The following is a 22,332-nucleotide window of genomic DNA, read 5'->3' on the forward strand; positions in this document are numbered from 1 at the left end:
ACTATATCGTGACCGGGCCGGGTACGGTCGGCAAGCCCTGCATCCCATCCTGCAGGCCCACTTGTGACATCCGAATCCTACCTGTGTTACGATCTCTCGCCCGTATTGATACGCGCGGAACGCCCAATTGCATAGGAGGCGCAAGCTTCCTGTCGCGGGCAGCCACATTCGCATCGACCTTTCCGTCTCACCGCAACGTCGAGAACACGGGCTTGGGTGGCGGCAGCACATTGCGCCTCCGGCATAGGTATACGCTTATGCTCGATCTAAGAGGACTCATACTCAGCTAGTGCCGGTCTCAACAAGTTATCGCCACAAATCTCACCCACTTGGAGGACCGGCCATAAGACCGTCTGCGGCATCTGCGGATTCCCGCCCGGACGACAAGTCGGGAGGAAACGTCATATTCCAGGAATGCCGACTAGCTTTCCGCAGGTACGTATGCCGTGTTGCGATACGCTGTACGACCCGAGCCTCTCACGACAGTTCGGTCCGGCAAAACGAAGGCCCCCATGTTCCTTCCAGACCACGACAGAACTCTGGAGGTAAGTTGACTCTAGCGGCATCTACTCTGTCTATTTCAGCAGAATTTGAGTCTTGAGCTGCAGAGTCGAGACATCATACATGCGTGGGATGGCCCATGCCCAAACAAAGCCGCCACGCTGCGTTGTTATTTTTCTTCGTGCCAGATTTCGCGGTTTCTCTACACCGAGGCAAGATCCGGTAGGTACTTGCACGTTTTTGGGCATTTCTCCTCTCCGGAAACATGGACTCGGCCGAGCTTGAACACCGGGCCTCCAAAACAGACACCATGCTTCGGACATGGCCATTCGGATTCTATTTAGTATTCGTCAACTCGGACGGGCTTGGAATGGAACAGTGCACATGGTGTATTCGTTGTCCATATGCTCTTCTTCATTCGCCACAAGAGAGTCAGCATGATGCCGACTAGAAGTGGTGGGGACATGGCAAAATGCAGGAATGACTAGGCCCTATATGCTTATAGATTGCATGATTCCAATTCGGCCTCTTGATCGTAAGGTCGTAAGGTGCGAAGCCCAAAGACGACCCAGGTGTTCCAAGATATATTAAGAAACATAAACCGACGTTGCAATGTGGGTCAACTTGAAGATATTTAACGCTCGAATGGCATTGCTGGTACACCGAATAGATGCCGTGATTGCGATTGTTTCTATTGTTATTGGTGGCGAATTGCTGGTTGACTGAAATGACCTTTATTTTTATTCTCATTCTCGTAAACCTCGCACAGCTTCCATGCCATCAATACGACCTCGGGTAGCAGCTAGAGACCACCCGTGATATCATAGAGAATCTATACAGTTGATACTTCAGAGGGTTCAGAGGCCGTGGCGAGAGGGAGGGGAAAAGGGAGCTGGTATAAGAAGCACATGCTACGAGTAACTTCAAGGATGGCCTGGCTCGCAATCATATGGGATCAACAGTGTACCAGGTTGCTCTGCATCTAACGTGCATTAACATGAAGGTTAATCTCGGGTCCCTCGCCATTCTGGTGATAGATGCTTCGGCCCAGCAAAGTATGTGGGGGCAGTGTGGCGGCCAGGGGTGGACAGGGCAGACGCCATGCGTGTCCGGCGCGGTCTGCACATACCAGAACGAGTGGTATTCGCATTGTATAGCAGGCGAGCTCTCCCTTCCCCTGCTGAGCGTATATCGCGGCAGTCTCATCAGGACTGTCGCATCCTATAGGGTCAGCCCAGCAGACTATGTCGGCCAAGCCACTATCAAGCGCCCCGACGAGCACGAGCGTCACGCAGCCTCCGACATCGACTACGGATTATGCTGTATCAAGCGGCAGTGGCACCTTCTCGTGGGACAAGAGCACCTTCTACGTCAACGGGCAAAAGCGCCAGATCATCGGCGGCCAGATCCACCCCAGCGCGTGCCGCGGGCCTACTGGAGCCAGCGGCTGCAGATGGCCAAGGCGATGGGGCTGAATACCATCCTATCCTACGTGTACTGGCAGGACATTGAAAGGTTTCCAGGACAATTTGATCCCACGGGCCGAAACGACGTAGCGGCGTGATTCCGCGAGATCCAGGATGCCGGCTTGAAAGCCGTGCTACGTCCGGGGCCTTACGTGCGCGTCGAGCGCGACTAGGGGCGGCAGCCCCGGGTTGGTCTCGCAGCCCTCCGGGGTGAAGATCCGCTCGAACAACCAACCGTTCCTGAACGCGACGTCCGGGTACATGGCACAGGTGGGCGCGCAGGTCAAGCCGTACCCTCGCCGCTCGTCATGGAGGCTACGGGACAGGTTTTCGGGTACATCTTGTACGGATGCGTTGCGACGGCCAGCGCGTCGGGCAGCCCCCGCGACCGGGTCGTCGTCTACGTCAACGGGGTGCGCCGCAGTGTCATCGACGGCATCTACCACAGCCCCGCCCGCGTGAGCGTGACGCTGGCCCGAGGCGACAAGCTCTGATTGCTGGCCGAGAACCTGGGGCGCGCCGACAACGGGTTCTCGGACCAGACCAAGGGGGTTTTGGGCGACGTCAGCGTGGGCGGGACGCGGCTCTCGGGTAGGACCAGGAACCACTACGATTTCCCACTCGATACGGCGCCTGTCGTTTCTACCAGTGGTGGTGGTGAACGGTTGGACTGGGACGCGAGCGTACCATCTCGGTTCAATCCCTCGTACCGAGCCCATGCGGCAAGCGTCTCTGCATCACGAACACATACCCTCCATGGCGTCTCGTGTTCAATGATGCGTAGGGTAGTCAATTCGCCTTGTGTCTTCTAGCCGGTCGACAGATCAATAATCTTTCAACATTAGGACCGGGAGACCATATCACCAGGGGGATATGGACTCTGGAAGCCAGGAGTTTTCCATCGAATGACAGGAAATTAGGACATTCTTTTTTGTGCCTTCCAGTAAACGATAACTATAACATATTTCCCTTCTAAAACGCGAAAAATACGTGATCTGTAACTGAATGATAATGGGCTGGTTTTTGATAAACGATGCTTGATGTGTTGGCTAAGGCACAGTCTCCCGAATCCGGCATAAAATGTTGTTGGTTGGTCGGTCCTACCTTGCCGTAACTGGTAACCCTGTATTGGTTGCATGGATGATATGCAGGGACAGTAAGCATGAGTGGCACAGTAAGCGGGAATTTATTTCTATTTCATGAATCTCGTCTATTTCAACGCAAGTTACATCGGAAGCTTGATAACCTTCCTCTTCTACAAAAGCCTGCCTCACACCAATCCGAGCAGGTTCAAGGCGCGTGTAGTGAAAATGACATGCTAGCTGAAGTCATATGCGGATTCCGGGGGAAAGGGGAAGAGATCATGCGTGTGCCTCCAACTCCTTCTCCGTCCAGGCCCACAGCTGCTCGCACAGCTTGTCATCCTTAGCCTGCGCGGAGGCCTTGCCGTCGACGGCGACGGGGTAGTAGAAGTGGCCGGACTGGGCGTCGGGGCCGATGGCGGCCCAGACCTGGTTCTTGGCGCCCTCGGCCACGTCGACGAGAAAGAACTGGTTGGCCAGCCAGTGCAGCGGGCCCATGATGAGGGAGAAGGCGGCGTAGCTGGCCAGCGGCCCGCGCGACAGCTCCGTGCGCACAGCGCCCGGGTGCACGGCGACGCAGCGGAGCGAGGGGTAGCGCTGCGCGAGGGCCCGCGAGTGGTGCACGTTGGCCAGCTTGCTGTTGCCGTAGCGGACCCAGGTCGACAGGGCGGCCATGTCGCTCTTGAGGTGGGCGTCGTCGCCGCCGGCGTAGGGGTCCTTGGCGGCGAAGGCCTCGCCCATGGACGACAGACTGACGATGCGCACGTCGCCGGCGGGGGCCTTCTCGGCCGTCGCGAGCAGTGTCGGCAGCAGCAGCCTCGTCAGCAGCGCGTGGCCCATGTGGTTGGTGCCGAACTGGATCTCGTAGCCTTCCTTGGTCACGTCCGCAGGGCACGCCATGATGCCGGCGTTGTTGATGAGGATGTGCAGCTCGCTGGCCTGCGAGAGGAAGTTGGCGGCGGCGGCCTTGATGCTGTCGAATGAGGTCAGGTCGCACTCAATGAAGGTGATGGGGGCCGCGTCGGGGGCGCGCTGCTGGATGTCCTTGATCGCATCTTGGGCCTTGGCGGCGCTGCGGGCGGCCAGGTAGATGTGTGCTGGCTTGTGCTTGGATAGCTGGTAGATGGTTTCCTTGCCCAAACCGACGTTGCCACCCGTCACGAAGATGACCTTCCCGGAGAGGTCCGGGATGTCCTTGTCGAAATCGAACTTCATCTTGGGAGTCTGGCGTTTGGTTTGATAGAGAGAGTAGTTGATGAAATGGATTTGGATACCCTGATACACAGTGATGTAATGTTCGTCTAGGACCTATGGAAGAGATGGGTACCGTCCTTGCGTGCAAGCGTATGTGGTGCAGCCATCGGCGATGTGGATCATGGGAGCGGACCCCTGCCGTGCCGAGGTGATGCCATTTCATTAGATCGATGAAGAAAATAATGACGCGGGGACGCATTCCTGTGTCGCACCATCTACTACTACCTATCTCTGTGTCGCAACGTACATATGCCGATGTTAGATGTTTGGCCCGTGGCACAGCCACACATGCACACGTACTTAGCTGATGATCTTCGGCTGACTATGAGCTTCAATAAGTAGGTTGTCAGGGATTGGCATCAAGCTGGTCTTGACTGAGTAAGTAAGCAGTTTTGTTGAAGAACCCTACCCGCTTTGCTTGAGACTTCCATGTATTTCATTTCTAACTTTTAGTATTTATGTCATCATCGTGGTATAAAATGGCTGCAGTACGGCTGCTAAAAGCTGCGCTGTGAGCCAAAAGTTAATAATCTACAATCGTTCTGTTTCATACACTCATCATTGTTGTACAGGGGGGGCACTGCAAGAAGCAGTATATAGTTTATACATGTCAACTCCCCGTCTATACAACCCCTCTCATGTCATCCATCGTCTAGGGACGCTAGTATCCCTAACTAATCCCTCAGAGCTTCGATATCGACGACCTCCTTTACTGCCTCGGTGGTGAGAACATAGGGGTGCTCCTCGCCCACAGCCACGCTATCTTCGATTCTGATACCCATGCCTCTAAAGGCTTCGGGCCATCTATCGTCGTCAGGCACGTAGACGCCTGGCTCGATGGTGATGCAGTGGCCGTCTCTCAGGGTAGTGCCTCTGGAATACCCCGGTACATCATGTACATCGAGTCCGATGTAATGGCCCACGTGGTGCGGGAAGAGGGTATCCATCCGGTTACTTCCCACGTCAAAACCCAGCTGTCGCAGGTTATCTCTTAGGGAGGTTTCTGTGACCGAATGCAATTTGTCTAGGGTGGTGCCGGCATTTTCCCTGCAAAGGCTAATGCTGTGCCTTTGCGCTGAAAGCACCGCCTCGTACAAATCCTTTTGCGCGGGCGAGAACTTGCCATTGGCGGGCCATGTGCGCGTGATGTCAGTGATATATGTGCCGTACTCCCCACCTGCATCGACGAGGACGAATTCGTCTTCGTTCAGATGTCCATTGTTCAGTACGTAGTGAATGAGCAAAGCCTTTTGCCCACCAGCCACGACGGGTATGTAAGCTGACCCCTCTAGGCCTGCTTTGTGGTATTCGTACTCGAGAAAGGACGCAAGATCCTTCTCGTACCGCCATGGCTGACGCATAGCATTGGTGAGAGCACGTCCAGATGCCTGGCCAGCGCGGCGCATACAAGCGATTTCGGCAGGCGACTTGATGGCGCGCAAGGGATTGAGTGCCGGCCTCAATGGTGCGATGCCGGCATTTGGCGCAGCAGTGCGCAGCGTGTTGCCTAGTTTGGTAGGAACACCGTACTTTGTTATTTCGGCATCTGTGTAGATCTTCTTGACGTCCTTCAAAGCGGTGCCAAGCTCGTACTCGATACGGCCTATGTCCCCGGCTTCATCGGCGTTCCACACGTCGCGAGCCGCATCAATGCCACTCCATGGCCCATACCACTGTTCCTGTTTGGGGTTCTTGGGGCGGCACCACAGATGGAAGATATAGTCGTCGTCGGTCTTAACAAGAAGGGCAAGCGATTCGGGCTCGCAGAAGCCGGTCAGGTAGAGGAAAGCAGTTTCCTGGCGGAAAGCGTGGAAGACCGCACCCGACTTGAACTGGATGTCGGCCGAGGGCAGGAGGACGGCAGAGTTGGGCGGAAGAGAGGCTATGAGACGTGCGCGACGGTCGTGGTATTCTTGGGCAGTTATGCCAGGTGTAAGCTCGCCCGGCGCAAGTATATGAGGATGTGTCTCATGAACGGGCTGGCCGAAGAGTACATTGGAGGCCGGAACCGTGGATGTCGAGTATGAGCGGCGGGGCAGCGGGAGTACGGCCGAAGAGGTCGGAAACTGTATCTGAGGTGGCTGCGCCGGCGCAGAAACTCTGGCACGATGGCAGGGCGGGAGGCTTGAAGCATGCCGCCTGGCTTGGAAGCCAAGTTGGCGCCATGACGATGTCGGCAGCCTTGCCAGCTTCATATTGTAAAAGAGTGATGTAACACAGGGTCACTGGGGTACGGGCCTCATCGCTAGGTATTCAGCAGGAAAGCCCAGGCAGACCAACGCAGAGAGAGAGAAACAGCGCAGGAGAATAACACACAAGTGATTCCTAGACGACCAAGCGAAACTGCTACGAATAAACACTAATAACAACACTCGAAATGCGCCTGCGACACGGACGGACAATTGCGAACGAGGGCAATCAAAACATCAATGCCATTTCCAGATCAGATCGCAGGTCCAGTAGCGGAGAGAGCGTAGATGGAACGATGACGATGCCCGCCCACGATCACTTTTTTCTGGCCCAGGTTTCCCGTTCCGGCCAAGCTCGGGCTGGTTGCTGTGCTGCAGTGTCGCGTGCAATTCAGTGGAGCGGGTGGGGGAGGTTTTGCTCTTTGGCAGTACGGGCGGCCCGTGCAATGTTATTATTATTGAGAGGATCGCTGATTAATTTATGGCCTTAGCGCCAAGTCCTAGTCACGGCAGCAACACAGTCCAGGCTTTCTGGCGCAAATCAATCGCTCTTCCTCCTGCTGCTTTGCCTGCTTGTCTTGCAAACACACCCAACCGGAGAATCACCTCTTGTGTTAAGGCAGTTGCCTCTATCGACCACGACCTCACTAACCCGGCAAACCAGGTGCATCTCGTGTCGTTTTGGCCATTGAACAACTCTCCCATAATTTTATTTCGCTGCAGGATCTCTAATGCCCTCTTAATTCCCGTTTTCTTGGTCGTGTTTCCGGCACCCAACCAGAGCGTGTTGTGTGTGTGTCACGCTTCGCGTACTCCATCCAGCCAGCCCGCCAGCCTTCCACCGCTCGACCCGGCCACGCTACAAACTCCCTTGCCCCTCCCCCAAAATCAGCAACAGCAGAACTTATTCAAGTTTATTAACCTCGACGACCAAACTCTGCCCCAAACTGGCAGCTGCAGTTTGTGACTTTGCAGCTTAAGCCTTTTTAACTTCTGGTATGGCTTTTCTTCCATCAATGCTATACTCGACCTCTATCTCGTGTCTCTGATACGATACTGGCTCCCCTGCTAGATACCAAAAACTGACGTGTTTGGGTCTCCACCAATAGCAGGCAACAAACACGCCCCGGCTTTCACCATCTCCCGTAACACCTAGTGTGTTCATTGGTTGTGTTTTTGCATCAACCACGCGAAGTGACGACTTACTCGACGGTTTTCAGAACTCGCGACCAGACAGGCATACGAGCCCGACTTTCCTTCTCGACTGCCCAGTAGTCGACAGTTTCACATTAACCCAAGAGCCGTCCACAGCATGATATAGGGCAATTATATGGCAGCAGTATCGCTATCCCCGATTTTCGACCCTCTGTCTACCAACATGTCGGGAACAGCCAGACGTATCCCTCTCTCCAACAACCAGAATGTCGCCAATTCGCCCATCCGTAGCTCCGCCGCTGCCTTTGCGGCTGCCAAGCAGAAGCGCTCGTATGCAAACCAGCAAAGAGAGGAAGCCTACGGGCAAGTACCTCCTCCGGCAAAGAAGCAAATGCTAGAGTCGGGCATTCCGCGGCCACTGAACTCACCCTCGAAGCGAATGGCCAAGCCGCAGGTCCCGTTGCAGACACGGCGCACCACCAGTACATATGAGAGCAGATTGGCACGAGAGAGGATGGGTCACCATCAAACGCAACATTCTGAGAGCAGATCCAGCAAATATACTGAGAAAGACCTGGAAGAAATCCGGCAATGGAAGGAACATCACCGGGCTAGATTTCCGCGAATGGTTTTCTATTTCGAGAACATCCCCACCGAGGTCCGCGCTAAGTTGGGAAGGCAAATCGAGAAACTCGGAGCTGTTAGTAAACCCGCATCTGGACCAGCACGTCGTACCATTCACTAATCAGGATCTTCTTACAGCGCGAGGACAAGTTCTTCTCTAACGATATCACGCATGTGGTAACGACCCGCTCGATCCCTCCCGAAAAGAGTGCCCGGCAACGAGAGGAAGAAGCTGCCAGCGCTGCTACGGAAATCCACGATGGACATGAACAAGTGCAAACCATCAATCCGTCGCTGTTGAACCGTGTGACCGATGGAACGCCATCAGTTAGAAGGAAGTTGTTTGACACAACTTCCACCAGCGCGGTACCCAGCCGGCGGCCCTTGACCCAACTCCAGGATGCCAGGCCAAAGAGGAACATGGATGTGCTCCACCGTGCCCGCGAGATGGGAAAGAAGATTTGGTCGATGGATAAACTGCAAAGAATGTTGTCGATGCTCTTGGAGGAGGACTTGCTGATCAGTGCGACCATTGCCTATGGCGGATCGAAGAGCGGGAGCGTCAGGACGAGCCACACCGATTCCCGATCGGTTCACGAGCCTAACCTTCTCCAGCTCCTGCAGAATGAACGTGTCAATGGACCCTCTGATCGCGACCCTACGGTTACAACCCAGGAGCTCCACTACTTCAAGGGATATTACGTCTATATCTACGACTTTGAGGAAAAGCAGAAGCCCATTATGGTACGAGAATACCAGAAGGTGGCGGACAAAGCCGATGGTGACTGGCCGCAATTCCGTACAGCACCATTGGGCCGTTGTCCTTTCGTCGAGGATTACGACCACAGGGAGGTGGCCAAGCCTAAGCCTAAGCCTAAGCCAAAGCAAGTAACAGCAAAGCCTGCGGCTGATGCCAAGTCGGCTCTGCAACCTCCAGAGGCACCCCTGGCCAAGGCGGTGACGGGCAAGCGATCGCTGGGTGAGATGGAGAGTGCACACAACCGAGGCTCTAGTGTCACCTCGACTGAATTCATCAACCCGATGAAGCCTGGAAACAAATTCGAGTTCCGCCCCAACTTCACAAGTCGTGCTGGTACTACGAGGCTGTTTGGAGGCGAGCCTGTTGCTTCAGGAGTTCAGCCGTCTAATGTTACGTCTGCCATCCGATCACAGATGATCTCGTCCACAGCTGCAACACCTGGAGCCATCGGTATGATGAGCAAGGAAGTCCATGGTCTGCAACGAAAGGTCCTCCAGAGAAATAGCTCCCACGATCTTAGTTCTCGGCGCGCGGGCAGTGTTGACCCCAGTCTTCGGGATGACACGACCAGAAGGGCCCTCACGCTCGGCCGCACGTCGAGTCGTAGATTGGATGTTGTTGACGACGCTGCTCCCTGCGCGGAGGATGAAGAGGAGGACGCCAAGGCGCGTGCTCAAGCTGAAAAGCGAGCCGCTGTCAAGGCGGCGAAGAAGCGTGACCCCAAACCTGGTTACTGCGAGAATTGCCAGGACAAGTTTGCAGACTTTGAAGACGTAAGTGAACTCTACATGCTATCTTATAATGAGAAACACCGACTAACATGGCAACTCTACAGCATATTGCTTCGCGTAAGCACCGAAAGTTTGCAGACAATCCGGACAACTGGTCCGAGTTGGATGACCTTCTGTCCGAACTTCAGCGCGAGCCCAAACACAAATCCTTCACTGCTTGGACCCCATCTCTCCCGGCATTTGCATACTAGCGTTGTGGCCTTGATCGGGCATTCAATGCTTGAGCAAGTATGAGACCGCATACTTCATGCCGTTCCGTAGTGGCTATACTCTACATAACCGACCACAACGCCGACCAAGTCCACACTATACCTCTGCATTGACTGCATTCTTTCCTATCCACTTGTTCAGTACGTCGGGTCAACGATACCCTTTTGCAAACCTTGGCTTTCGTTCTTTTCTCCCGCCTAGAATCTCTACCTCACTCGAAGCGCGCATATCATTACAGGGGCCGCACAACACAGACACGATTCATTAGAACAGCATGGCGTGGCGTAGATACCTGATTGTTTCTTTCTTCCCATTCATAGCATTTGACGGCGGTTTTTGGCGGTTGTTGATGGCTCCAATCTTTTCTTTTCCTCAGCTCGAGAAGGCTCACTGGTGGTCAGTCGGTTGGGCGAATTGGTCGGTCGGTACGTCGGTCGGGTTTGCATGGTATGGTGTATCCGGCGATGATTGGCAACGAGACCAGGATGATACCGGGTCTGCAGACTGCAGAAGGCGTTCAGGAGGCAAAGGGTCTTTCTAGGATCGGTGTAGATATTGCACCCTTGTAGTACATGTATATGTAGGTTGTATCTTACACCTTTAAAACAAAAGACGCAGAAGACCTTGTGACAATACAAATCCCTGCATTTTCCCCTGTCGATTTACCTGCGAGCATACCCGTGTGACAACATCTTGTTGAAGCCCAAGGCCAGACACTGGATGCTATGAATGCATAGGCATCTACGATGTTGATTTTCACAAAGGAACTTCCTAGGCCAGGTTACATCATAAGTGGTGAATTATTTGTCCTTCTACTTTTCTGGGTACCCGCAACGGAAGAAAATAAAAAGTTTTCAGTCTCGAATTCGGAAGGAACAATATGACATTGTGGAATCATGGCGTAGGTGCTTTACAAAGCTATATGGATCTTTCCGTCCATGATAGTATCTCATCCCCTCTGCATACTCGATTTTGTATTCAATACCTCAAGTAGGTTCAAGTAGGTGCATTGTATGGATTAACTGATCAATTGATCTCTGTCAATATAAAGTTGCTGCCCTGTCTGCAGGGGCTAGTAGAATAAGCCCCACCATAGCTGACTGCCCCATTTGCATCATTTTAGGTTCGCATGGAGCTCCGCTCTGTGGCTGAACTCAAAACCATCCCTACCTCGACCTCACAGACCATTGGCATGGGCAATCACAGCCACAGCTCACAAGGTTCGCGTTTGTTGTCATACACGTGCTTTCTCTTCTCGGCTTCCGTTCCTGACATCGAGAAGTTGCCTGGAGAGGAGTATACACGAGTCGCTAATCCTATGCTGGAGACCTAGCCCTCGAAGATCTGCAGGGTACACGTCTTGCTTGCTACTGGTCGCGTCAATCAGCCCGGAGCTCTCAGCTTGACGAACCAATACGTACTCATCGACATTATATATCAGCCTCATCTGATAGAAAATGTCGTCGGAGCCAGAGCCAGAGTCGGGATCAGAACACTCCGGATCCGTGGCTCCTGAGCATGATGAAACCGGCCATGATGTCGATGAATCCAGCTCTGATGAGTCGGATGAGGAGGACGAGGAGGGAAACAATGGGTTTCTGGACGTCGAGGCTGTGGAATCTGGCGACGAGTCTGAAGAAGGTGAGACAGATGATGGCTCGGAGGATGGATTTGAGTTCGAGTCGTTCCCGCAATTCACCCGTCTACCGCTCGAGCTTCGTCAACGCATCTGGGAGTTCTTCGATCAGGATATGAGAAGCCCGGCCCGCATCTTTGGTTTTCGCATGCCCTTCAGTGGTGCCAATGAGCTCCATGAAGGCCCTTTATTGGAACGCCAAACTGCACCAGCAAGAGCCGTCCTGGCCACCCACCAAGAATCTCGTGAATATGCCTTGAAGTACTACCCTGATGCGATCGAGAAAGGCGGAGAGCCTGGCATTATTCGCTACCGGAAGGAAACGGATATCATCATGGTATCTGGATACTTCAGGGACTTTGCATCCATATCTTCATGGCAAGACAGCGACGTGTTCACGGGAATTCGCAACATCGCCCTCGACCTTGAGGGCACAGCCGAGCACCAATATGAAGATCTACTTACTGCCGAACGTCCGCATTGGCCTAATTTGCAGTCGACGTACTTCGTCACACAAGCGATCACGCACTCAACTAGAAGTCTGCGGTGGTGTGGGTCTGATGCAGTCCAGACATACCATCTTCAGGTGGAGGAGCTGGATACGGGCCTGGGTGAGGACTACGAGGCCATTTACTGCTGGCCTCAAGGCAAGGAACGCGAGCACGCCAATCTGCCATCATTTGGCCACGAGGAGGATGTAGACAATGGTCCTCACGACGACGAAGGTGCAGACAATGATACTCACGTCGACGAAGGTACAGACAATAATACCGGCAAGGCTTCGCTCGGCCAGACATGTTCTGTCATCAAGATAGGAGAGGAAGTCATATGGCCGATAGTGGTATTTGATTTCGAGGGCTCTGGTGTGCACCGATACGACAAGCTCAGGGAGCTCTACCCAGCTGACGGCAATTGGGAAGCGGTCGAAGATTGGCAATACGATGAGTTTTCGGGGGATGAAGACGATGAGATGTATCCTGACGAATACGAAAGCGAAGGCATCGATGATGGTTCGATCGACGAGGATGAACATTCGGAAGACGAAGATGACTTGCAGGTCCTCGACGGCGACTCAGAACAAGAATTCGATACATCTGTTTTCAACGGTTTCTCGCCAGAACCCGAGGACCTTGCCGCTGCGGTTGAGCCTGCCAACTTCTCTAGCGTCGAACCTGAGTCTGCCCGCTTCTCCAGTGTCGAGCCCGACTCGCCTGGCCAGAGTGGTGCTGAATCGAGTGATACAGAGGATGAATCTTCGCGCAATGCCCAAAGGCCAAGACGCCGTGTGCTAGCAGATTCTGACGATGAGTCTGAAGGTGATGACGATGACGCGGAAGCAACCGCAGCCCAGCCTTCAACGCGCCGTAAAAGGGTCGCTATGTCAGACTCGGAGGAGGATGAAGCGGTTATGGTCGACAATGAAGAGCAGTCTAAGCCAAGCAAGCGCCGCAAACGCGCAGTCATGTCCGATTCCGAGGAGGAGGATGAGGAGGCGATGGAGGAAGATATGATCGACGAAGAAGATCAGGTTAAGCCTAGCAAGCGTCGTAAACGCGTTGCAACGGCAGACTCCGAGGATGAAGAGGTTACATCGCGATCAAACAAGCGACGGAGACGGACAGCCATGCCAGAATCAGACGACGACGACGATGACGAAGACTCGGCAACGGAACAGGGCGAGGACGAAAGCGCAAGCGAGGGCGATTCGGAAGACGACGAAGAAGAATCGGAAGACGAGAAGCCCCAGAAGAAACCCTCGCTGGCTGAGCGACTGCAGCTCTTCCGCTCCGAAGTACCCGTGGCACCTTCACCCGAGGCCGGCTCCGAACCCGATTCGGACATGGAACAGCTGCGCAATGGCGATTACGATGATCCCTTTGAAGACACCTACGATCATGATGATGATGAAGGCGGAGACGGCGCGCTTTCTGACAACGATCTGCTTCTGGACATGGACGGAGAAGAGGAAGACCCCTACGGCGATGATGACGGCGGCTTTTGATTGGTTCGAGGCCGATGCATCATGGCGAGCGCAAGGATAGCCAGCGTTTTGGGGGAAAGTTTGTAGGATATGTATACTAAGCGACACCGAACATCTGATTGGTAGGCGAGGAAGATGGCAACCGGTGCGGAAGGAGGCTCTTATAAGCTGATACCCAATCTTAATCCCCTTGATATGCCTACATGGTAGTAGGGAGATATCTGTCTACCAAAAAGGACTATAATCATTGGCAAAATCGTTGTGTCCTTGATCGCCAAGCAGTCTCTTAACCAACGACCATAATACAAGCCTAATTATAATATGCAACACTTGCAATCGCCTTCCGCAATAACGTAACTCGGGCAACAAGCAAGTCAACATTCATGTTGGTGGAGTATCATGTTAATTTATTTTAGGTACCTAATTTTGCAGAGAATAATGCTTTTAAATCGACCAATTCATCTCATATAGCGTCTATCGCTCACGGCCATAGACTGGAGGCTGCTTAGGCGTGTTGTCCAAGATCTTCTCAATCTCCTCCATGAGCTCGGGGGTCAGCTTCTCGGACAGCTTGACAGACTTGCAGTTGTCTTCGATCTGCTCGACCTTGGTGGCGCCGAGGATGACGGTGCTGACGTTGGGGTTCTTGATGCACCAGGCGAGGGCGAGCTGGCTGGCGTTGCCGCCGAGCTTCTCGGCGATGGTGGTGAGCTTGCGGACCTTCTCGATCTTGGCCTTGCCCTCGGGCGACTGGAGCTGTTTGACGGTGTCCTCGAAGAAGGACTTGTTGGTGGCGAAGCGCGAGTCCTCGGGGATGCCGTCGTTGTACTTGCCGGTGAGCAGACCGGAGGCCAGGGGCGACCAGATGGTGGTGCCGTACTGGAACTGCTGGAACAGGGGCTTGTACTCGACCTCGAAGCGCTCGCGGTGGAAGGCGTTGTACTGGGGCTGCTCGACGACGGGGGCGATCAGGTTGTACTTCTCGGCGATCTGGGTGGCCTCCATGATCTGGGTGGCGGACCACTCCGAGGTGCCCCAGTAGTAGGCGAGGTTGAGGTTGCGGATGACCTGGGTGAAGCCCTCGACGATCTCGCGCATGGGGGTGGCGTAGTCGGGGCGGTGGGCGAAGACGATGTCGACGTAGGGCTGCTGCATGCGCTCGAGCGAGCTCTTGAGGCCCTCGACGACGTGCTTGCGGCTGAGGCCGCGCGTGTTGGGCTCCTTGCGGCCGGTGCCGAAGAAGATCTTGGTGGTCAGGACGTACTCGTCGCGCGGCCAGTCGAGCTCCTTGAGGGCCTGGCCCATCTCGACCTCGGACTCGCCGCTGGCGTACGTCTCGGCCGTGTCGAACGTGTTGATGCCGTGGTCCCAGGCCGTCTGCAGGCACTTCTTGACAATCTCGCCCTTCTGGGTGCCGCCGTACGTCAGCCAGCCGCCCAGGGACAGCACGCTCACCTTGAGGCCGGTGGGGCCCAGGTGGCGGAACTGCATGTCCTTGGGGTCGAACATGGACTTGACGGCGGGCATCTTGCTGGTGGCTGTGGTGGTAGTATGTCTAGTGAAAGAGGTACTGAATGTGCGGATGGAGTTGGCAGTGAAGAGGCGACGATGCATGTACAAGATGGTGGGCAGGTTGCTTGGGAATCCGGGACAAGAAGAGGAGGGAGAGGGAGTGAGGGGTTTCTCCTGGCTATATAGGCCTCTGAGCCTTTTCCTACCGCGGCAGCGTGAACTGTTTACGTATCATCCCGCCTGCCTGCCCTGCCTACTTACCTCTTCTGCAGGTGCATACCCACACATGCACAGATATTCTGGATTTTATCGCCTTCCTAACTGGATATGAGGTAGGCAGGATGAGTGTCATCAGTACTGTAGCAAACTGTCCGCACGCCGTGCACAAGTGGATAGGTAGCATGGGTATCATGGGCAGCATGGGTGGCAGCTATAGTGTGCGACATACAACATGACAAATATACAGAGAAATCGAGTCGTGACGCAACTTCTTCTGTTTTTCGATCGGAATTGCCTACCACCTACGTCGCCAGTTTTTACCCCGCGCTCAGGAGCTATGGGAAGCTATAGTGGGGCCTGGCTCTACTCTGCTATCCCAGATGTGGCTTTGCTAACAGTCGAGTGTTCAAGTGGCTCCATCATAAGATCGTCGTCGGAGATAGTCAATGTTTTGCAATATTCTAGAGGTCTGAGGTGATAGGTCCGATGCTGACAAATCGGTATACGCGAGGTAGATAGAAGTACGTTGCATCAATTGGAAGCAAACCGTCAAGTGTTTGCTCTACCTATTGAAGTACTGAGGTGCCCTCTGCCCTCATCATTTAGCGCCCTTACGTTCGGCGTTTACCTCAAGGAAAGTGCACCTAGGAGGTAGCTAGTGCTCTAAAGTTAGATACTGCAATGCCGGCTGTTGTTGCAAGGGCTTGCCGATTCGTTACGTGGGAAACCATCGAATGCAATATCGACGTCACTGTAACAGCAACAAACCGTCCCGGGAGTGACATCTCCGTCCGGATATGCCCGAACCGAATGCAGGCGCAGACTCCTGGTGCTGAAAGGTACCACTACATATATGTTACCTAGCAGAAGTGAACCGCCGAAGCTTGGTTTGACCTGCATCCGACACATCGGGGAAAGAGCGTTGGCTTCGTTACTAAGGCAAACCATCTTGTGCGTGAAGCTTGAGTGGGCTGTTGAGCGGGTTCCCCTTTTAAAGCCGGTAACCCCGTTCCTGGGGAGGAAGGGGCCAGCATGAAGTACCGAGAGTTAGGTACCTTACATGTAGCCAAGCCATACCGCCGTTTGAAAGTGACAAAGCTGATGTAGGTGATCTGACTCACTGAAGCTGGTCAATTAATTAATGGCAATGACATGCGAATATCACCTATCGCCGACAAGAAGGTCTGATTATCCCGTAGCATGCTTCGATCGACATGCTTGTGGTAGGTGACGGGTAACAACTTGCAGAGTCGCATAGGGTGAATTGAATCAGGTACGCCTACAGACCTCAAACTTGAATCAAGTATATTATCCGTACTAGAACGATACTTGGTCAGATCCATACGGGAACTGGTCCGTTTGCCTATCTAGAGATGCCAGATGAAGCCGACCAAGATCTTGGTGTAAGACAATGTTGCCTCGTTTTCCTCCCATATGCATCCGCATAGCCTTCTACTCCGGGTGCCTAACGACTCAGATTGCGCTCAGCCCGCACGTTACTCTTCGGCATCGACGGGGGCGACTTCGATGGGCAGCTTCCGCGAGCCATTCAAGCCAGGGCCCCAGTAATCATTTTTCCACGGGTCGCACGTGCAGTTCGCGAGACAGTCCGGGGAATCGGAGGTCAAGTGGCCGCTGAAACAGCGAGTGTTGTTGTAGTACCTGGACTCCACGTCAGTACTTACATGGTGAGTGTGCTGGAAGATGATGGTCGTCGGATTATGGGAGGTTGCGTAATCCGCTAAACGGAGACAGCAAGGTAATCAACGACAAAATACGAGAGAAAAAAGGAGAGGCTCATGGGGGCTCTCGTGAACAGATTTGACCGGCTTTGGACTGTGACCCACCAGCAAATGAAGGATTTGACGTAGGAACCGTTGCAGTTGATGACATATTTGTCATTTTCGCCCATTGCAGCACGCTGGGGGGCAGGTGCAGGTGCAGTAGCACTGTCGACATGGAGCTTGGCCGTCTCGGTGACCATGGCTTTCACCTCGTGGAGGATGGGCTGGGATGCGGGAGTGTCGGGCGTGCCCGTGGTGGAAGTGGTGCCGACCACCATCATGACCAGCATAACCAGGAACGAGATGGCGAGGTACTGCCAGCTGTTTGTTAGATCACGCCACGTGCACATCTTTGAAGTCCAACTAACCTTCATCGTGCTCGGTGCAGCTGAAAAGTTGAGTGTGGTGTGGACAGCGAGAAGAGGAAAGTTGGCCGAACCGTAAGGTTGGCATTTGGGATTTGGCAAAGAGGGAACGGCTCGCATTCGGATAACCGACTCGCAATGGAGTAGCTGGGTTCAATGAGATAGCTGGATACACATCATCATGAACGTAAGACAGCTATGACTCCCGATGCTGGTAGATGGCTTACAAACTATACAATCCTCGGTTAAGGGTTGCTTGTCATCCAATATAGATATGATATGTTGATCTTGTCAATATTGCGTCGCGAACATCAGCCCTATCGTCCCGTCTAACTCCCCCTTTACAGCCCTCAAAAGCGGATCAACTTCCTACTTGCCCTTATTTCAAAAGCAAGATGTCTCTATTGTATACAATAGTTATTAATTGTCTATTAATATAAGGAAACATAGCTGGTTGCGAACAGACGCGTGTCCTTGTCGTGATGTATGTCGATGTTTAGCAGGTCGTTCTTTCGTCTTAGTGGTGACCTCCTCCATCTCCTCCATATCCACCATCCATCTCGTGTACTGGTCCCGACTGCCACCCCATGTGTTGCTGGTTCGTGTGGTTAGGCGGAGCTACATGGCCATCTCCATGGGCCTGACCAGGTGCTTCATGGAGTGGCTGCCCATATGCTTCGGGTACAGGGGGATGAGTTTGAGAAGATGGCCCATGGTTTCCCTGGAGTCCTGGATGCTGCCTTGCCATTGGTGTCGACGAGAGCTCCGGTTTGAGTGGTGAGTAATGGCCTTCTCCATGCGCATATACTGGAGAGACATTATCTGCGCGTGGCGGCGAAGCCGGCCTCAACGAGCTGACACTAGGGCTTCCGGCTTCCGCCATAACAGCGATTGCGGTACTGTCGAGTTCGGGCTTCCCGGAGCCATTGTCTGGTGCCATAGTAGGAATATGGCAGGCCTCTTCTTGATTTCCACCTTGCGCATGGCGGCGCCGCCACATAAAGTAAAACAGGACCGCACCAATGGCCCCCAGCCCAAGTATAACACCAACGACAGCCGAAGCAATAATAGTCACGTTGGACTTGGTTCCTTTGGACGCATCTGCGCTGCTGCTGCTGCTCGAGCTGTTGGAATTCGCATCAGTGCCGGTGGGGCGTGGGCCGGAGTTGCTGCCAGTTCGACCCGGGGGCCATGTTTGTTGCACTGCTTGGTGAGCAAACTGAAGTGTTCCGCGGGTGGGATTTACATACCTGATTCGGTGATGCCTGATGGGGTTACCAGCCCTTTTGCGGCACTGCAGTAAATGTCCCACACCCTCAAGGCTGAACTGATATCTGCTGACGCAGTTTGATCGCAGGAGTACCTTACACCACTTGTGATTACCGCAGATAGCAGACCGGGCATACCGTCTTTGATACACGCGCAAGACGCTAACGCTTTGGGGCCTGAAGGACAGAGGTCGTATGTTTGCTGGAAAATGCTGGGTCAGATCCAACTACACATAACCCGGGTTTTACTTACGCTTAATATGCCAGATGACAGTGCTGATTGGGCGCATGGTGCGAGAGATTTGTATTCGGCCATCCCATTCACATAATACGTCACTGAAAGAAGCGTGAGTTGATCATTCAACTATGGGATTGGAACGGGGCTCGTACTGTCACCTGGCGGATCCGAGGGGGTAGGAAATGCAGTGGTGCCGTTGTTGAGGGCGCAATATGCGGCGAACAGAGCTTGCGCTGATGATACATCGGCGGTGTGGGCTGAGCAAGACGACTTGACCGATGTATTGATGGCCTGGCTAACTCTCAGGGAATTTTGGTTCTTGTTGCAGACACAGGGGGCCAGAAGGCTCGCATCGGTAGGGCAAAGATCGTACGTCTGTAGTTCGTTAGGTTCCTGAATGATGCTTTGGGTCTCATGCCACGAACCATGCTCCTTTTGTCAAGTTAGAAAAATGGCACTGAACGAAGGCACACCAATATGGCGCGATGCGCAGTTCGGTTAGAGACTTACATAACGTTTAACGACACTGCAGACGCAGCGCAAGGCGCAAGCTCCGCCCATTCGGGAAAGTCCATAATGTATTGCGACACCGGCTGTGTTGGCTTCGGGAACGGCGTGATGTTTGCTTGATTGCAGTAGGCGGCGAATGCACTCGAGGCGCTGGCTTGGTCATCCGTCGCAGTCGATCCACAGCTGTAGCTTACGGAGTTCGAGATGCCGAATTGTACTGACGAGGGTATGCTGCCCTTGGAACAGACGCAGGACTGCAAGTCGGTAACGGCCTGGGGGCAGGCAGAGTAGGTCATTGACATGATATTATAAGACAGAGCCGAGGCAGCACAGGGTGCCTAAATCTGTTAGTATTGCATCATCATCAAGGCAAATGAACCATATAGAGAACATCTATGCCGATTAGACGTTGTAGTATAAGAGTTGCCCCAATGATCTCGTGGTAGAACATGCCAGCTGCAAACGACCAACTCCAACAACAAATGGTACCAACTCACCAACTCCGTGAATATTGTCAAGTCTGTCACGTAGACGACATCGGTAGCAACCGCCAACCATCCGCCCATAGCCAGCCATGATAGCCAGGTGCTGCTAGAGATCCGCATATTCTCAGGAACCTTCACTGCGGTCACCAATCGACCAATATTGCAGAATCAGGTGCCAACTATACGGAAATAGTTCCAAGGGGATATCGCAAGATGGTAGAAATCCAACAGGAACCCGCGGCGAAGAGGTTCACTCTTAGGTCGGCAGGCAGAGGACCAAAGAGGGAAAGTCTCGCAATCTTATGAGGGGACGCCATTCGAAGCATTCGATTCTTGGCGTCCCTCGAACGGCATCCCGCAAATGACTGCTGCTGCGATGTCTGCTGCCTCCTTAGCGCGTGGAGTCGTGAACCCCTGGCAGCTGAAAAAAATACGCCCATCATCGAGCGGGAAGCCAGACCTGCCCCATCTCGGCCAGACCAATCTGGGCAAAGCCAAAGCGAAGCGCCATGGTTGCCCCCGCTGATATAACCGAAGGGCTGAGCGATAATCGGATGCGTTGTTCCTTCGTGAGGGTTTCTCTAGAAATCGGTTATGCATACATGGACTCTGCGCATAAATGCCCATATTCTCGACATGGCTGTTTGCTCACGGCTCGATGACACCTCGCGGACTACGGTAAGGAGGTGATTTGGGTACTCCTAGGCACACACACCTTCAATCACGGTTAGGAACGCGCCGGCTTGCCAAGACTCCAGCTGTTGTGGCATTAGACTTTGGAAAATAGCTAATTAGTCGAATTGAGTGAGCATAGCCCAGACGCATAATTTAATGTTGTAGAGTAAGTAGGTAGTGGTAGATTGTACGAGCCCAAATATAACGGCTACTTGTGGTGGCGTCGTTGGAAACACAGCTTAGAGGCATTCCTAATATACAAGCGGATAACATACCTTTTGGCGGCAGAAAAAGTGACGTGGGAAATATCCTCTAGGCAGTTATGAATTCATCTCGAAGTCGCATCCTTCTGGAATCGAGTGCGACAGTCACTAACACCAGATACCATAGCGGAAGGATTCCGCATCGCACCTGGCATTGCACCTTCGAATCGAAACACACATGTAGGAAACGTTAGTACCCCGTAGCTTGGTTGGAGCTAAGACCCACGCTCGTCTAACCTCTATAATTCTCCGGAGGGCGTGCTCGTCTTGCACATTCAGCCGTTGGTGTTTCTCGAGCAAATTCCCTTGTGCCGCTAGTTTTGAGTTTGATCAAGTCTTTGAACCCCCAATTTGTTCTGTTATAACTCCTACCAATCTGACGGTCTCCATCGAGGCTTGAAGTCGTCAATTGAATCAAGCGAAGTGCCAACACCGAAACAGACAATTCCGAGACATGCCACCTTCGTGGTCCCAGTCGGCCTACATCTGGCACGCCGTCATCGAGACTCCAGCAGCTGTCAGTTTCATATTGACTCCGGAGAAACAGCTGCCTGAATTCTCGCCAGCAGCAGGCCTGATTTTGAGGCAATATGGTGGTCTATTACTTTCCACGGTCCTGTTATCCGTTGTGATGCTGGTTTCTCCCAAGGGATTTCGTCGACATAACGGTCTCTTTGCCGCTGCGCTTGGCAGTTACCATCTCTGGCCCGTCTATCGCGCTTATATGCGTCTCACGTCCGACGTGGGGGGCGACGTAGCTGCCCCGTCAGCTCTGGGCGGCCCAGCTGTGCATATGGTGGCGCATTTGGTTGCTCTTTCATTGTTCTTGGTTGCGGCCCTCTGTTGAAGGTTACAATTATAGCGATTGCCAGCAATCGCCGAGAGTAATGGCGTATACTCCGTATCCATGCCTTCATTCATTATCCTAGTCACCTCAGGCGAGATCGCATACTCACAATCAATAATTTGTACTGCTGTATGTAGTACAGAGCTTTTCCACTGGCCGTTTTGTCAATGAGACCGAAGATCTTTTAAGGATTACCTAGCCTGTAGTAACATGAGGAGCATTCGATGTTCGAACCCCGTTTACGTGTTGTAGCCATGCTGTTCCCAAGACACCTACGTCATTGTAGCTATGTTATCTGACGGAAATGTCCAGTTTATTGTGAAAAAGGAAACCATTGATTATAGGGAACCCATCTTGGCCAATCAAGTGTACAACAATTTGAGGCCCAAATCTTCAATTATTCCAGCCTACTTGGGGTAACAGGTCGGTGATGTATGGACGCAAGCAAGGCCATCAATAGGTAACGTTTGGCCTGAAAATTGGGGAGGCTGGCATGGAAAGGCAAGTGGGCCTGGGC

The 22,332-nt window shown here is 53.3% G+C and overlaps 9 protein-coding genes across 9 annotated transcripts; 3 read left to right on the forward strand and 6 right to left on the reverse strand.

The window, feature by feature from the left end:
* Window positions 1-1,498: 1,498 nt before the first annotated feature.
* On the forward strand, window positions 1,499-2,065 carry PG985_002231 (fungal cellulose binding domain-containing protein; the record flags this gene model as incomplete). The annotated part of the gene is made up of 1 exon (XM_066822000.1): window positions 1,499-2,065. One exon carries the CDS (start codon window positions 1,499-1,501, stop codon window positions 2,063-2,065), a length of 567 nt encoding a protein of 188 aa, XP_066689432.1.
* A 36-nt stretch (window positions 2,066-2,101) lies between these two features.
* PG985_002232 (uncharacterized protein) lies at window positions 2,102-2,725 on the reverse strand (the record flags this gene model as incomplete). Its single annotated transcript, XM_066822001.1, has 2 exons — window positions 2,102-2,637; window positions 2,719-2,725. 2 exons carry the CDS (start codon window positions 2,723-2,725, stop codon window positions 2,102-2,104), a joined length of 543 nt encoding a protein of 180 aa, XP_066689433.1.
* A 603-nt stretch (window positions 2,726-3,328) lies between these two features.
* Window positions 3,329-4,264, reverse strand: PG985_002233 (uncharacterized protein; the record flags this gene model as incomplete). Its single annotated transcript, XM_066822002.1, has 1 exon — window positions 3,329-4,264. The coding sequence occupies one exon, from the start codon at window positions 4,262-4,264 to the stop codon at window positions 3,329-3,331; it is 936 nt and encodes a 311-aa protein (XP_066689434.1).
* Window positions 4,265-4,977: 713 nt separating this feature from the next.
* PG985_002234 (peptidase M24- structural domain-containing protein) lies at window positions 4,978-6,498 on the reverse strand (the record flags this gene model as incomplete). The annotated part of the gene is made up of 1 exon (XM_066822003.1): window positions 4,978-6,498. The coding sequence occupies one exon, from the start codon at window positions 6,496-6,498 to the stop codon at window positions 4,978-4,980; it is 1,521 nt and encodes a 506-aa protein (XP_066689435.1).
* A 1,315-nt stretch (window positions 6,499-7,813) lies between these two features.
* Window positions 7,814-10,013, forward strand: PG985_002235 (uncharacterized protein; the record flags this gene model as incomplete). Its single annotated transcript, XM_066822004.1, has 3 exons — window positions 7,814-8,347; window positions 8,410-9,804; window positions 9,867-10,013. Coding segments are annotated over 3 exons (2,076 nt in total), but the record flags the coding sequence as incomplete, so codon positions are not given.
* Window positions 10,014-11,489: 1,476 nt separating this feature from the next.
* Window positions 11,490-13,670, forward strand: PG985_002236 (uncharacterized protein; the record flags this gene model as incomplete). The annotated part of the gene is made up of 1 exon (XM_066822005.1): window positions 11,490-13,670. One exon carries the CDS (start codon window positions 11,490-11,492, stop codon window positions 13,668-13,670), a length of 2,181 nt encoding a protein of 726 aa, XP_066689437.1.
* Window positions 13,671-14,123: 453 nt separating this feature from the next.
* PG985_002237 (uncharacterized protein) lies at window positions 14,124-15,176 on the reverse strand (the record flags this gene model as incomplete). The annotated part of the gene is made up of 1 exon (XM_066822006.1): window positions 14,124-15,176. One exon carries the CDS (start codon window positions 15,174-15,176, stop codon window positions 14,124-14,126), a length of 1,053 nt encoding a protein of 350 aa, XP_066689438.1.
* Window positions 15,177-16,876: 1,700 nt separating this feature from the next.
* On the reverse strand, window positions 16,877-17,538 carry PG985_002238 (uncharacterized protein; the record flags this gene model as incomplete). The annotated part of the gene is made up of 2 exons (XM_066822007.1): window positions 16,877-17,042; window positions 17,228-17,538. The coding sequence occupies 2 exons, from the start codon at window positions 17,536-17,538 to the stop codon at window positions 16,877-16,879; spliced, it is 477 nt and encodes a 158-aa protein (XP_066689439.1).
* Window positions 17,539-18,046: 508 nt separating this feature from the next.
* On the reverse strand, window positions 18,047-20,150 carry PG985_002239 (uncharacterized protein; the record flags this gene model as incomplete). Its single annotated transcript, XM_066822008.1, has 6 exons — window positions 18,047-18,732; window positions 18,780-18,999; window positions 19,051-19,133; window positions 19,188-19,410; window positions 19,551-19,883; window positions 20,043-20,150. The coding sequence occupies 6 exons, from the start codon at window positions 20,148-20,150 to the stop codon at window positions 18,047-18,049; spliced, it is 1,653 nt and encodes a 550-aa protein (XP_066689440.1).
* Between the last annotated feature and the right edge of the window lie 2,182 nt (window positions 20,151-22,332).

This window comes from Apiospora marii (genome assembly GCF_038362585.1).
Source record: "Apiospora marii strain CBS 49790 chromosome Unknown utg000002l_segment0_segment0, whole genome shotgun sequence".
Lineage (NCBI taxonomy): Eukaryota > Fungi > Ascomycota > Sordariomycetes > Amphisphaeriales > Apiosporaceae > Apiospora > Apiospora marii.